Raw genomic sequence first — 13,928 nt, 5'->3', positions numbered from 1 at the left:
TGCTAGAGCTGCCTCGGTCTACTGTAATTGCTGTTATTTTGAAGTCGAAGCGTATAGGACCAATAATGGCTCGCCGCAAAGTGGTAGACCACACAAGCTCACAGAACGGGACCTCCGAGGGCTGAAGTGCCTAATGCTTTAAAATCGTCTGTCCTCGGTTGTAACACTCACTACCGAGTTCCAAACGGCCTCTGGAAGCAACATCTGCACTAGAACCGTTTCCATAGTTCCGGCTAGGCCCCTTAGTTCCAGTGAATTGAGATCTTCACACTACAATTTCTTTAAATTTATTTCACCTTTATTTAACCAGGTAGGCCAGTTGAGGACAAGTTTACAACTGCAACCTGGCCAAGATAAAGCAGAGCAGTGCGACAAAAACAACACAGAGTTACACATGGGATAAACAAACGTACAGTCAATAACACAATAGAAAAATCTGTATACAGTGCGCGCAAAGGAGGCAAGGCAATAAATAGGCCAATCGTGGCAAAGTAATTACAATTTAGCAATTTACACTGGAGTGATTTATGTAGAAATACTGGTGTGCAAAAGAGCAGAAAAACTCAAACAAATATGTGGATAGGTAGTTGGTTGGATGGGCTATTTACAGATGGGCTGTGTACAGTTGCAGTGATCGGTAAGCTGCTCTGACAGCTGATGCTTAAAGTTAGTGATATAAGTCACCAACTTCAGTGATTTTTGCATTTCGTTCCAGTCATTGGCAGCAGAGAACTGGAAGGAAAGGCGGCCAAAACAGGTGTTGGCTTTGGGGATGACCAGTAAAATATACCTGCTGGAGCGCGTGCTATGGGTGGGTGTTGCTATGGTGACCAGTGAGCTGAGATAAGGCGGAGCTTTACCTAGCAAAGACTTATAGATGACCTGGAGCCAGTGGGTTTGGCGACGAATATGTAGTGAGGACCAGCCAACGAGAGCATACAGGTCGCAGTGGTGGGTAGTATATGGGGCTTTGGTGACAAAACAAATGACACTGTGATAGACTGCATCCTATTTGCTGAGTAGAGTGTCGGAGGCTATGCGGGCAGTGATCGGTTGAAGAGCATGCATTTAGTTTTACTAGCATTTAAGAGCAGTTCCAACTGCCACGGAAGAAGTGTTGTATGGCGATGAAGCTGTATACAGAATGGTGTCGTCTGTGTAGAGGTGGTCAGAGAATCACCCGCAGCAAGAGCGACATCATTGATATATACAGAGAAAATAGTCGGTCTGAGAATTGAACCCTGTGGCACCCCCATAGAGACTGCCAGAGGTCTCGACAACAGGCCCTCCGATTTGACACACTGAACTCTGAGAAGTAGTTAGTGAACCAGGCGAGGCAGTCATTAGATAAAACAAGGCTGTTGAGTCTGCCGATAAGAATACGGTGACTGACAGAGTTGAAAGCCTTGGCTAGGTCGATGAAGACGGCTGCACAGTACTGTCTTTTATCGATGGCGGTTATGATATCGTTTAAGACCATGAGCGTGGCTGAGGTGCACCCGTGACCAGCTTGGAAACAAGATTGCATAGCGGAGAAGGGACGGTGGGATTCTAAATTTTGTTCACTTGGCTTTGGAAGACTTTAGAAAGGCAGGGCAGGATGGATATAGGTCTGTAACAGTTTGGGTCTAGAGTGTCCCCCCTTTTGAATAGCATATCCCAATTTAGGTCACCAAGCAGTACGAACTCTGACGATAGATGGGGGGCAATCAATTCACATATGGTGTCCAGGGCACAGCTGTGAGCTGAGGGGGGTCTATAACAAGCAGCAACAGTGTGGGACTTATTTCTGGAGAGATGGATCTTTAAAAGTAGAAGGTCGAACTGTTTGGGCATAGACCTGAATAGTATGAAGGAACTCTGCAGGCTGTCTCTACAGTTGATTGCAATTCCGCCCCCTTTAGCAGTTCTGTCTTAACTGAAAATGTAATTGGGGAGGAAATTTCAGAATTTTTGGTGGCCTTCCTAAGCCAGGATTCAGACACAGCTAGGACATTAGGGTTGGCGGAGTGTGTTAAAGCACTGAATAAAGCAAACTTAGGGGGAGGCTTCTGATGTTAACATGCATGAACCCAAGGCTTTTACGGTTGCAGAAGTCAACAAATGAGAGTGCCTGGGGATACACAGGGCCTGGCCTATGACATAGCCTAAAAGTAGGGAGGCGAGTCCCTCTTGCTGTTCTGTAGGTAAGCACCATGGTTGGAAGATGGCGCCGACAGACATGGTAGCTCTGCTTCTAGCTCCTAAGCAACTTTGCTGTTTTTTTGTGTGTTATTTCTTATGTTATTAGTCCCAAATGTTTTTTTGTGTTATTACACACAGCCGGAAAGACGCCGCCAGTGGAGAAAAGGTTTTCATAGTTGACTTCTATTCCGACTCAGGAGGCGTGCAAACCATCCACCACATCCAAGTATATTACTCGCTAATGTTCAGTCTCTGGACAATATCGTAGACGAGCTCAGGGCGAGAATCTCCCTCCAGAGAGACATCAGGGACTGTAACATACTGTTTCACTGAATCATGGTTCTCTCCGGATATACTGTCTTCATCCATACAGCCAGTTAGGTTCTCAGTACATCACACAGACAAATAAAGAACTCTCCGGGAAGAAGAAATGTGGTGGTGTATGTTTCATGATCAACTACTAATAGTGCAATTGTGATAACGTACAGAAACTCAAGTTCTTTTGTTCACCCTACGTAGAATACCTCACAATCAAATGCCGACCATATTACCTCCCAAGAGAATTCTCTTCGGTTATAGTTACAGCCATGTATATTCCCCCTCAAGCCTACACCTACGGCCCTCAAGGAACTACACTGGACTTTATGCAAACTGGAAACCACCTATCCTGAGGCCACATTTATTGTAGATGGGGATTTTAACAAAGCAAATTTGAGGGAAACTAAAAGTTTGCTAAAAGGCACCTAAAGACTCTCAGACGACTAGAAGATTATCTGGTCTGATGGAACCAAGATTGAACTCTTTGTCCTGAATGCCAAGCGTCACGTCTGGACGAAACCTGGCACCATCCCTACAGTGAAGCATGATGGTGGTAGAATCATGCTGTTGGGATGTGTTTCAGCTGTGGTGACTGGGAGACTAGTCAGGATTGAGGCAAAGATGAACGGAGTACAGAAAGATCCTTTATGAAAACCTGCTCCAGAGCTCTCAGACTGGGGTCAAAGGTTCACCTTCCAACAGAACAACGGCGCTAAGCACACAGCCTAGACAACGCAAGAGTGGCTTCGGGGCAAGTCTCAGAATGTCCTTCAGTAACCAAGCCAGAGCCCGGACTTAAACCTGATCAAACATCTCTGGAGAGACCTGAAAATAGCTGTGCAGAGCTTGAGAGGATATGCAGAGAAGAATGGGAGAAAAGCAGGCGTGCCAAGCTTATATCGTCATACCCAAGAAGACTGTAGGCTGTAGTTGCTGCCATAGGTGCTTCAACAAAGTACGGAATAAAGGGTCTGAATACTTTTCTAATTAGCAAAAAATTCTAACAACCTGTTTTTGCTTTGTTATTATGGGGTATTGTGTGTATATTAATGAGGGGAAAACGATTTCATAAATTTTAGAGTAATGCTGTAACCTAACAAATTGTTGAAAAAGTCAAGGGTTCTGAATACTTTCCGAAGGCACTGTAGATCTAGGAGGATGAGAAAGGGAGTGATTCAGCTTTGGCAGTGCGGAGAGCCTCCGTGATAGGGAGAAACTCCACAAATACAGGTGTGCCAAGCTTATAGCGTCATACCCAAGAAGACTTGAGGCTGTATTCGCTGTCAAAGGAGCTTCAACAAAGTACTGAGTAAAGGGTCTGAATACTCATATAAAATGTTATATTTCAGTTTTTGATTTTTAATATATTAGCAAAAATTTCTAAAAACATGTTTTTGCTTTGTCATTATGGGGTACTGTGTTTAGATTGTTGAGGGGGAAAAAACATTTTAATACATTTTAGAATAAGGCTGTAACCAAACAAAATGTGGAATAAATCAAGGGGATATTTTCTGAAGGCACTGTAGTTAAACTGGGATATGACTAAAGAGTTAATCAAAGTGATTTTTTTCTTCAAATAGACAGGTCCTTTCCATGGTAGCAAGATCTTATCTATTTTTGCTAACTTTCTATAAAAATGTATTTATTTCAGGATTGTGCAAGGTTGGTAGAATCTTATAAAAAAAGTATTCACAGCTGTAATGGCTGTCAAAGGTGCTTCCACCAATTATTAACTCTGTGGTGTGAAGACATACTCAATCAATACAACCTCTATTTCTATTTCTTAGTAATTTGGAAAATGTTTTTGAAGTTTTTTTTCACTTAAAAAATGCGGAGTAGGTTGTGTAGATCTATAGGATAAATGTAACCCTTTACAGATTTTAGAGTTAACCCTTTACTGATACGGGTTGACAATGGCAGATTAGGACACTGATAAGTGCTTAAATTGGAACGAAGTGACTGTACAGTAACATGAAATATATGACGTCAGAGCTCATGGTCTTCACTTCACAGCTCTATATGGGAGGGAAAAAAAGCTATATATGGGAGACCCATAGGGCGGCGCACAATTGGCTCATCGTCGTCCGGGTTTAGCCCAACCTCACATTCAATTCGCGCAAAAAAATATATAAACACACACCACACATACTGTTCCTTCTGCTTACTGAGTTTTTATCTTCACCATGTTGAATTAGTGCTTGTGTGTTCCAATGAGTTATATTTGAAGATGTATAGAAAAGCTATATTTTTGTAGTGTATTGTTACAATCCATAACCGGGCTAAAATTGTGTTTCGTTATTTTCCTCGTCTATGAGAACTTTGTCATTTTTAAAATAACCATGGAGTAGTCTATGTGTCTTTGAACAACTGGTTATCAATATGTAGTTTATCGGCGACAAGAGCTACTCGTTTCCCTTTTAATCTATTTTCTTTTAAAATTGGATACAGAACTTTACGCCGTTCTGCAATTTCCTTCGGGAACTGATCATTCATGCCAATCTTGGTCCCAGCATGTATTTTACCCAGGCTTTTAACCATTATTTTATGGAAGCAAACTTGGCAACGATTGGGTGTTCATACCTCTGCCCTCTCTTTCAGAAGCGGTGTACGCGTTCGAGTTGGATTTCCTTCTCTTGGATACCCGTAAGTACCAGATTGGCTTCTCTAAGAACGGTGTTCTCCTTTTTTAAATTCATTCACTTCGGTTTCAATCTTATTGACTGTCCCTTTTAGCTTGTGTTTCCTTCTCCAATGTCGCAGCTTTTTCATCACTCATCTCGAGGCTTGCCTTCAACTCTTTTATATCCTTACTGACTAATTCAAGTATACCACAGTTTGTCATTTATTGATTTTATCAGATTGGTTTGACCTTTACCATTCCCGGTGGTGAAAATATTAAATCGTCTGTGTCTGTAGAAGAGTCACATTTTCGTTTCCCCTGTCTTACTCTCCGTCATGTTTGGGTGTTACTTGTTTTCGCAATATTGTCGATAAATGTCTCTAGTCTTAAAATTTGTTTTGTGTTATTATTCAGATTGAAGGTTATCACCCACCAGATTGTGTAGTGCTATTATTTAGTCTAACAGATTGTGTAGTGCTATTAGTTAGTCTAACATATTGTATAGTGCTATTATTTAGTCTAACAGGTTGTGTAGTGCTATTAGTTAGTCTAACTTGCCGATATTGAATATTACGTTTTTATCTTGAGGTGCTCTACATAACTTCGTTTAGTCCGCCATTACCAGTCTCAGTCAGGCCTCATCTAGTTAGGTACAATCATGTCCAACATTTTTTGGCAACCTTGATAAAAACGAGTAAAAAAGACTATAAAATAAATAATAAAAATACTGAGGAATATTGTATGCATTATTTTTAAATAGGACAATTATATAATTTTATTCTAATACAATTGCGCAGAGAAAGATATTTTGTAATTAATCTAAAAGGGATGGGGGTCTAAATTATTGGTACAATCTACCCAGTACCAGTACATTTTTGCCGAAAACCTGGTTGCCTCTGCCAGGAAGCTGAAACTGCAGTTTATACTCGATCGTCCGTCACTCAACCTGCAAGAGACATCGAGAAACCCTTCCCCCCAAGTGCATACATACCCCATATACCAGGGATCATCAACTAAATTCCGATTTTTTTTATTGAGAACACAGGGCCGGAACATCATTATGAATCATTTGTAGACTGCAAATTGACCGCAAGTAGCCCAAACAAATATAATATTTGACTAAAGCGTAATAATTTCAAACCTTAAAATTTCATACGATCATCATCACCTCTCTATTATGCGTGGGAATATTTTGGAACATATGTTCAAAATCAAAATCACTTGGAGCTAATTTACTGGTGTTTTTAGTCTTTTATGTCCAACATTATTCTGTTTTGGGGCTCAAGGACGTTGGGGGGGAGGGGTACAAATAAAATATTAAATCACAGGCCGCCAGTTGGGGACACCTGACATGTATATTACTACTATTTGTATGCCGTTACGATTATCACAATGTGTGAGCATTAAATAAGCCCCTAAATCAACAAGACAATCCTCCTTATTTTACACCAAACTGAAGAGTGTAACGTTGACTTTGAAAAGGTTAAAGACTTGACTTCCAGGATCCGGTTAAAGTAAAAGTTTTAATACAGAGCTTTGGGGTAGACATGGTCATGTGAAAATGCAAAGGCTAATGCAATGATGTCTTCATTGTCAATGTTTTATGCTCTTCATTATAATATCATGATTATTCAGTGTCTTCCTGTCATAAAACACGAGTTTGTCACAGTGTCTAGATTCTGGTAACTGTTGTGTCCATGACGTTACAGCAAGACTTTGGCTACTTTATGTGGGCCATAAAGTGTCGTTTTTGATCTGATAAACAGGGGTGATGGAAAAACACTAGAAAAATTATTGTACTTCAGTACAGAAAGTTCTACCTTTTTAGATACAGTATGTGTAAGCATTTTAAGCAGGTTAGGCTATTCCTGTTATGATTATAAGCAGAGATATGTAAGGATATGGCATCTGGCCTGGGTTCTCCTCTGTCTTTAAATTCCCAGCTGTGCTGTGAATTAGTGCGTTAGAATGGAGCTCTAACGAGAGCACAGGCTGAGACATGCAGGGAATACAGATAACAGAGACACAAGACCATGTTGTGTTTGTATTTTGCAGCATATAATAATTATGACCAGATAGGTTTAAGGTCCTAAAATGTTTGTCTCTGTATTTCCTACTTTATTTACAGTCATAAGTATTCATTTATAATGCAAATTATATTTTTTATTTAATGTTGCTATTTATTTTTATTTAGTCGGTTGTTCATACAACTCATCCCAACTTGGCAACTCCAAGCATGATTTAAGATCAAAATTAATGTGAAATGTGAAATGCTGTATACAGTATAGTTCAGCAACCTGCTGTATAAGTTTATGAATTGATCCGAGACTGAGTGAAGTTTGATCTTGAAAATGGCACCGATCTGTGTTGTTTATTTTTGCCTCTGTTGTCTCCTGTGATAATAATTGTGGAGATTATGTTGTTCTTCCTTACTAAACAGCAGAGAGGAATATTTTAATTAATTGTCCAGTTGAATTAATTTCATAATTTGGTTTTACTTTAGTTCTCTCTTTGTTTGTGTGAGAAAAGCAAGAACATTTACCTCAGATTATAGGTGATTGGTTGACCTGGCTTGACATAATAGTTTGAGTTGTTGATTGTTAATGGAGTTGTTGATGATGTTATGAACAAGTGGTTTCCCTTTCAGATTTATGCATCATGGATACACACTCTGCATAGATTGACCGACAGCCTCTCAGTTAATTTCAATCTATTCAGGGGATGGGGGAAGTGGAGTTAAAATATTTTGTTTAATCCAATTAATTTAGTTAAGATTGTCACTTCTATTTAAGGCTGAAGTGAGTTAGAGCGGTAGTATCACGGCCAGCCAGATGAGCAGCCCTGAACACGGGTTCTTGTTAGATCTAATTCATCTGGTTGAGTCTGTTTTAGTCCCAGGCATCAGCTCATTCTGAACAGCTGGGAGATATAGATCTCAGTTTAATCATGATTTATCTGTTACCGTAGTTACCGCCACACACATCACTTTAATAGTGTTTAATGTTGTTTGACAGATTTGAGTGCAAAGGAAGAACATAATGAATATTAAGGAGATGTTCCGAAAATGAATGAGGAGGTAGATTGACTGGAAAACCCAAGTCCCTTGATTAGCTGGTTCATCCTCAATTGTCAAATTGTCACCATGGGAATTAAAGAACGATACAACCTTAAAAGGATCCGCCTTCACAAAGAACAAAGTACAGTGGGAGGGGTTATGTTTCTCATCTGAAAGGAGTGTACGTTGTGATTGTTTTGACAGACCATTTAGCAATGTCCTATGCTATGAGGAGTCTGGTGGAGGATGATAAAAGATACCTCAAGTCCTTCCAGTTGTTCCGGGAATGCTCCTCTGAACATCAGTGCATGCAGGACTTCATCCACGTCATCCTGCCTGACATACTAGCCAGGTAACAAGGATGTAGCTAAGACTCTGGGGTGTTTTATGATAGTAGCTACCTGTCCCAATAGCACAATATCCTGCCTTTGTCTTCCCCAGCATTGGAGAGGGAAAAGCCAATCTTAATGTGGAAGTGGAGCAGGTGAGAAAGATACAAGGGATTAAAGTACTATAGATAAACAATTCAAATATTTGTTTAACGACATTGATTTATTTAAGAGCATACCAAGTAAAGTAATTTACCTGTTTTATTCTAGGCAGATTACTTCCACCAAGTTCTGCAAATCATAACTGATGACAATCTATTTTTGGTTCGCACAATGTCTGTTACTTATTTGGTAGCTAACATTATTTATAAGATAACATGACTTTATGTCCTGCGGTTCTAACTCTTTCTGTTTGAATATAGAAGAAAAGCCTTCCTTTAGGGGCCTCAAACTCAACTGGACCTCGAAGCCAGTTCCACTGAATTTTTTCATTGTTCCCCTCTAATCAGGGATTGATTTAGACCTGGGACACCACGTGTGTGCAATTAATGATCAGATACAACCAGCAGGCACTGGACCTCGTAGGGTAAGAGTTGAGTGCCCCTGCTTTAGGGTCTGGTTCCAGCTCTTCATAGGTTGTCTGTGTGTTTCTGATGTTCCCACATTAACAGGTGAGGTTGACCTGGAGATGTTCTCAGAGCTGCGCCTGAAGCATCTTGCCGTAACCGTGGACAATCAGGTGGTGGAGCCCAGCGCACAGCAGTTACACCTTTATAAGGGTATGGTTAGAGTTACTATAAGGATAAAGTAGACTGTAATGCAAGGGTTTACCAGTACCACAATTTAAAGGGTTTAACGTTATTACAATTACGGGACTGCAGACTCCAATGGAAAGGTTTAAGACAACTAACTATAAGTGTATATTTTTGTCACGAGAATTAGGTTCTCAATGTTTATACCCCAATTTAATGACTCTGTCTGCAACCAGGATTTGTAAGATACTGGTTGGAATGAAAACAGACAGAGGCCCAGTCCACAATAGTCAATGTTTATTCACGGGAACGTTCTGGCGTGCACTGTACAAAGACCTTCATTTTATAGTGACACACATACTTCCACACAAAACATTAGTTATCATATGCCCACTGAACTGCCTGTTCACACCGCTATCATCCAGAAGGTGAGGTCAGTACAGGTGCATCAAAGCAGGGACCGAGAGACTGAAAAACAGCTTCTATCTCAAGGCCATCGGACTGTTAAACAGCCATCACTAACATTGAGTGGCTGCTGCCAACATACTGACTCAACTCTAGCCACTTTAATAATGTAAACATTTATGTAATAAATGTATCACTATCCACCTTAAACAATGCCACTTTATATATACACCTTACATCTCATCTCATATGTATATACTGTACTCTATACCATCTACTGCATCTTGCCTATGCTGTTCAGCCATCACTCATTCAAATATTTTTATGTACATATTCTTATTAATTTCTTTATTTTTACAAATGTCTTTATCCATTATTTTTCCAGGTAAGTTGACTGAGAACACATTCTCATTTGCAGCAACAACCTGGGGAATAGTTACAGGGGAGGGATGAGCCAATTGTAAACTGGGGATTATTAGGAGACTGATGGTTTGAGGGCCAGATTGGGAATTTAGCCAAGACACCAGGGTTTACACCCCTACCTACTCTTGCGATAAGTGCCATGGGATCTTTAATGACCTCAGAGAGTCAGGACACCTGTTTAACGTCCCATCCAAAAGACAGCACCCTACACAGTGTCACTGCCCTGGGGCATTGGGATATTTTTTTTAGACCAGAGGGAAGAGTGCCTCCTACTGGCCCTCCAACACCACTTCCAGCAGCATCTGGTCTCCCATCCAGGAACTGACCAGGACCAACCCTGCTTAGCTTCAGAAGCAAGCCAGCAATGGTATGCAGGGTGGTATGCTGCTGGTATGCTACTTGTGTGTGTATAAGGTAGTTGTTGTGAAATTGTTAGGTTAGATATTACTGCATGGTCGAAACTATAAGCACAAGCATTTCACTATACTCGCATTAACATCTGCTAACCATGTGTATGCAACAAATAAAATTTGATTTGATTTTATAACCACTGTCGCCCCGCATTGGAGTCAACATGGGCCAGCATCCTTGTTGACGAATTGATGCTGTTCTGAGGGCAAAAGCTGCAATTCAATATTACGAAGGTGTTCTTAATGTTTTGTGTATATCTTTATCGTGTGTAGTTTTGGTGTCCCAGAAACCAAATCTAGATTACATTAAATTCACCTGGAATAAGATGACTGCCACTGAGTTTGAGAAGGACTGGCGAGAGAAGAACTATACCAAGAAGATGGACTTCATACACATGATACAGGTTAGAACTAACCACATGGATTTGTGTAGTAGTGGATGCCTGGTGTGTGTGCTGCAGTACAGTGCATTCGGAAAGTATTCAGACCCCTTGACTTTTTTCACATTTTGTTACGTTACAGCCTTATTCTAAAATGAATTAAATTATTCCCCCCCCAGCAAAAACTTTTTTTTAGAAATTAAAAACCGGAAATATCCATTTACATAATTATTCAGACCATTTACTCAGTACTTTGTTGAAGCACCTTTGGCAGCGACTGCAGCCTTGAGTTTTCTTGGCTATGACGCTACAAGCTTGGCACAGCTGTATTTGGGGGAGTTTCTCCTGTTAATCCTTGCAGATCCTCTCAAATTCTGTCAGGTTGGATGGGGTGCGTCGCTTCACAGCTATTTTCAGGTCTCTACAGAGATGTTCGATCGGGTTCAAGTCCGGGCTCTGGCTGGGCCACTCAAGGACATTCAGAGACTTGTCTCAAAGCCATTCCTGCTTTGTCTTGGCTGTGTGCTTAGGGTCATTGTCCTGTTGGAAGGTGAACCTTCACCCTAGTCTGAGGTCCTGAGCACTCTGGAGCAGGTTTTCATCAAGGATCTCTCTGTATTTTGCTCTGTTCATCTTTCCCTCAATCCTGACAAGTCTCCCAGTCCCTGCCGCTGAAAATTATGCTTCACCGTAGGGATGGTGCCAGGTTTTCTCCATACGTCACGCTTGGCATTCAGGCCAAAGAGTTCAATCTTGGTTTAATCAGACCAGAGAATATTGTTTCTCATGGTCTGAGTCCTTTAGGTGCCTTTTGGCAAACTCCAAATGAGTTGTTATATGCCTTTTACTGAGGGGTGGCTTCCATCTGGCCACTCTACCATAAATGCCTGATTGGTGGAGTGCTACAGAGATGTTTGTCCTTCTGGAAGGTTCTCCCATCTCCACAGAGGAACTCTGGAGCTCTGTCAGAGTGATCTTTCTCCCTGACCAAGACCCTTCTCCCCTGATTGCTCAGTTTGGCTGGGCGGCCAGCTCGAGGAAGAGTCTTGGTCGTTCCAAACTTCTTCCATTTAAGAATGATGGAGGCCACTGTGTTCTTGGGGACCTTCAATGCAGCAGAAATGTTTTGGCTACCCTTCCCCAGATCTGTGCCTCGACACAATCCTGTCTCTGAGCTCTACGGACAATTCCTTTGACCTCATGGCTTGGTTTTTGCTCTGACATGCACTGTCAACTGTGGGACCTTATACAGGTGTGTGCCAAATCATGTCATATCAATCGAATTTACCACAGGTGTACTCCAATCAAGTTGTAGAAACATGTCAAGTATGATCATGGAAACAGGATGCACCGGAGCTCTCATAGAAAAGGGTCTGAATACTTATGTAAATAAGGTATTTCTGTTTTTTGTTTTTAAAACATTTGCAAACATTTCTAAAAATTGTTTTTTGCTGTAATGTAACAGAATGTGGAAAAAGTCAAGGGGTCTGAATACTTTCCGAATGTACTGCATGTACCATACATAGCTATTGCTATTAATTTGTATTGCATTAAGATCACATCCAGTCTTTTATGAGAATAATCAGATAGTTCCTCTGGGTTCCATCCAGATGTTGTATTATGTGAAGGATCCTTGTGCTACAGTGTCATTCTACCAGAGCCTCCTGGACAAGAAAGGAAAACTACTCATCATTCTGGTGTCTGGTGAGTCAAATAGGTTTATCAGAACCCATGCCTGCCAGACCTGTTATATGTTTTATTTATTGATTTGAATACATACTTGTCTAATAGGAATGTTTGTCTGGCAACAATACAGGGATTCCTGGCATACACAAAATCAAAAATACTGTGTTAACTGTTATACTTTTTCTGTAGGTGAGAGTGGCTGGGGGAAGCATTGGAAGACCTTCAAGACCCAGCTGTGTAACACAGAGAGGAGTCACTCTGTCACTACAGGTGATATTAAAACCTACCTGGACTCTAAGACAGTGAGTTACCAGAGCTACGAGCTACCTTCTCAGATTGATATCACAGAGTGTTTCACTAAGGGGAACCAGAGAGGAGAGCTACTGCTAGACTTCCTGACTGAGGTGTTGAACTTCAGCAGCACGGCTCCTGCAGAGCTGAAGGCTAGAGCTCTGAAGCTGCTGAGACACCCAGACTGTAGTAAAGAGGTAGAGGGAAGGGTTATCTTCAATAACACCCTGGGCGTGCTGGTCGTTGACCCTCTACAGTAACTAGTTGTTAACCATTTACAATAACTTTAAATACTGTAGCAACAATGATGAATTGAGCGACATCAGAACCTGACATAAGTTGCTTTTTGATTGACATCTTGTTTCAATTATATGTGAATGTACACAGTTTTGCTATTACCTCTATCAGTTATGATAAGATATGATCCACCAGTCTACTGAATGACTGCAGATATCAGCATGTGTCTCATGTACTCTTAACAATAGGCTAATCAGTCTGTGGAAGTAGTTCATCAATATTTAACTGGCAGTAATAATTTAGCCAGTGTGGATTTTGAATCTGTCTCAGTGATATCAAGAGAAGTGGGACCAAACGATGACCAGTCTTACCTTTGTTCAGATGTGCTCTGTATAAAGTAAACTTGTAGTCCATGTACTTACTCTTTTATGTTTTATATATTGTTTGCACAACACATACAGTATTTGAAAAGGTGACCAAGCATACAATATATTGTTAATGCATTATAGTTTCTAATCAATCTGCTACTTGCATTGTAAGCTATTATTGTATGGTTTTGATACATAGGCCTGCAGGCGCAGAGCTTGGGTATTCTAATGAGATCCGCACCCAAAGAAATACCTAATTTGGTCGTTCCAGACTGGACCAAATCTGAACCAATCAGAGACGTCTATGTTTAATCAATTTGGACAGCAAAGTTCAGTACAGAAGAGCACAGTAGATTACAGTGCAGTGCCATAGAGTGTAGTAAAGTACCGTGGGGTACAGTACAGCACAATACAGAACATTATTCTGTACTAGGAGTGTGAACATGAACGAAATTGGGATTGTTAACGTT

General features: G+C 40.8%; 1 protein-coding gene across 1 annotated transcript; it reads left to right on the top strand.

Moving 5' to 3' along the window:
- The first annotated feature begins 8,186 nt into the window (after positions 1-8,186).
- LOC139387542 (histamine N-methyltransferase-like) lies at positions 8,187-13,265 on the top strand. Its single transcript, XM_071133846.1, has 7 exons — positions 8,187-8,529; positions 8,619-8,661; positions 9,063-9,087; positions 9,178-9,285; positions 10,770-10,900; positions 12,487-12,580; positions 12,752-13,265. Exons 1-7 carry the CDS (start codon positions 8,393-8,395, stop codon positions 13,111-13,113), a joined length of 900 nt encoding a protein of 299 aa, XP_070989947.1. The 5' UTR covers positions 8,187-8,392; the 3' UTR covers positions 13,114-13,265.
- Positions 13,266-13,928: the final 663 nt, after the last annotated feature.

Source organism: Oncorhynchus clarkii, chromosome 28 (genome assembly GCF_045791955.1).
Source record: "Oncorhynchus clarkii lewisi isolate Uvic-CL-2024 chromosome 28, UVic_Ocla_1.0, whole genome shotgun sequence".
Taxonomy (NCBI): Eukaryota; Metazoa; Chordata; class Actinopteri; order Salmoniformes; family Salmonidae; genus Oncorhynchus; species Oncorhynchus clarkii.
Note: the sequence above shows the minus strand (reverse complement) of the source record. Positions and strands in the feature narration are given on the sequence as shown.

Bases quoted from the DNA above. Each gene is read 5' to 3' on its own strand.
- LOC139387542 (XM_071133846.1), top strand. From the start codon at position 8,393: ATGTCCTATGCTATGAGGAGTCTGGTGGAGGATGATAAAAGATACCTC. The intron at 8,530-8,618 runs GTAACAAGGATG...TGTCTTCCCCAG, and splicing joins CTGCCTGACATACTAGCCAG to CATTGGAGAGGGAAAAGCCA. The intron at 9,286-10,769 runs GTATGGTTAGAG...TATCGTGTGTAG, and splicing joins GCAGTTACACCTTTATAAGG to TTTTGGTGTCCCAGAAACCA.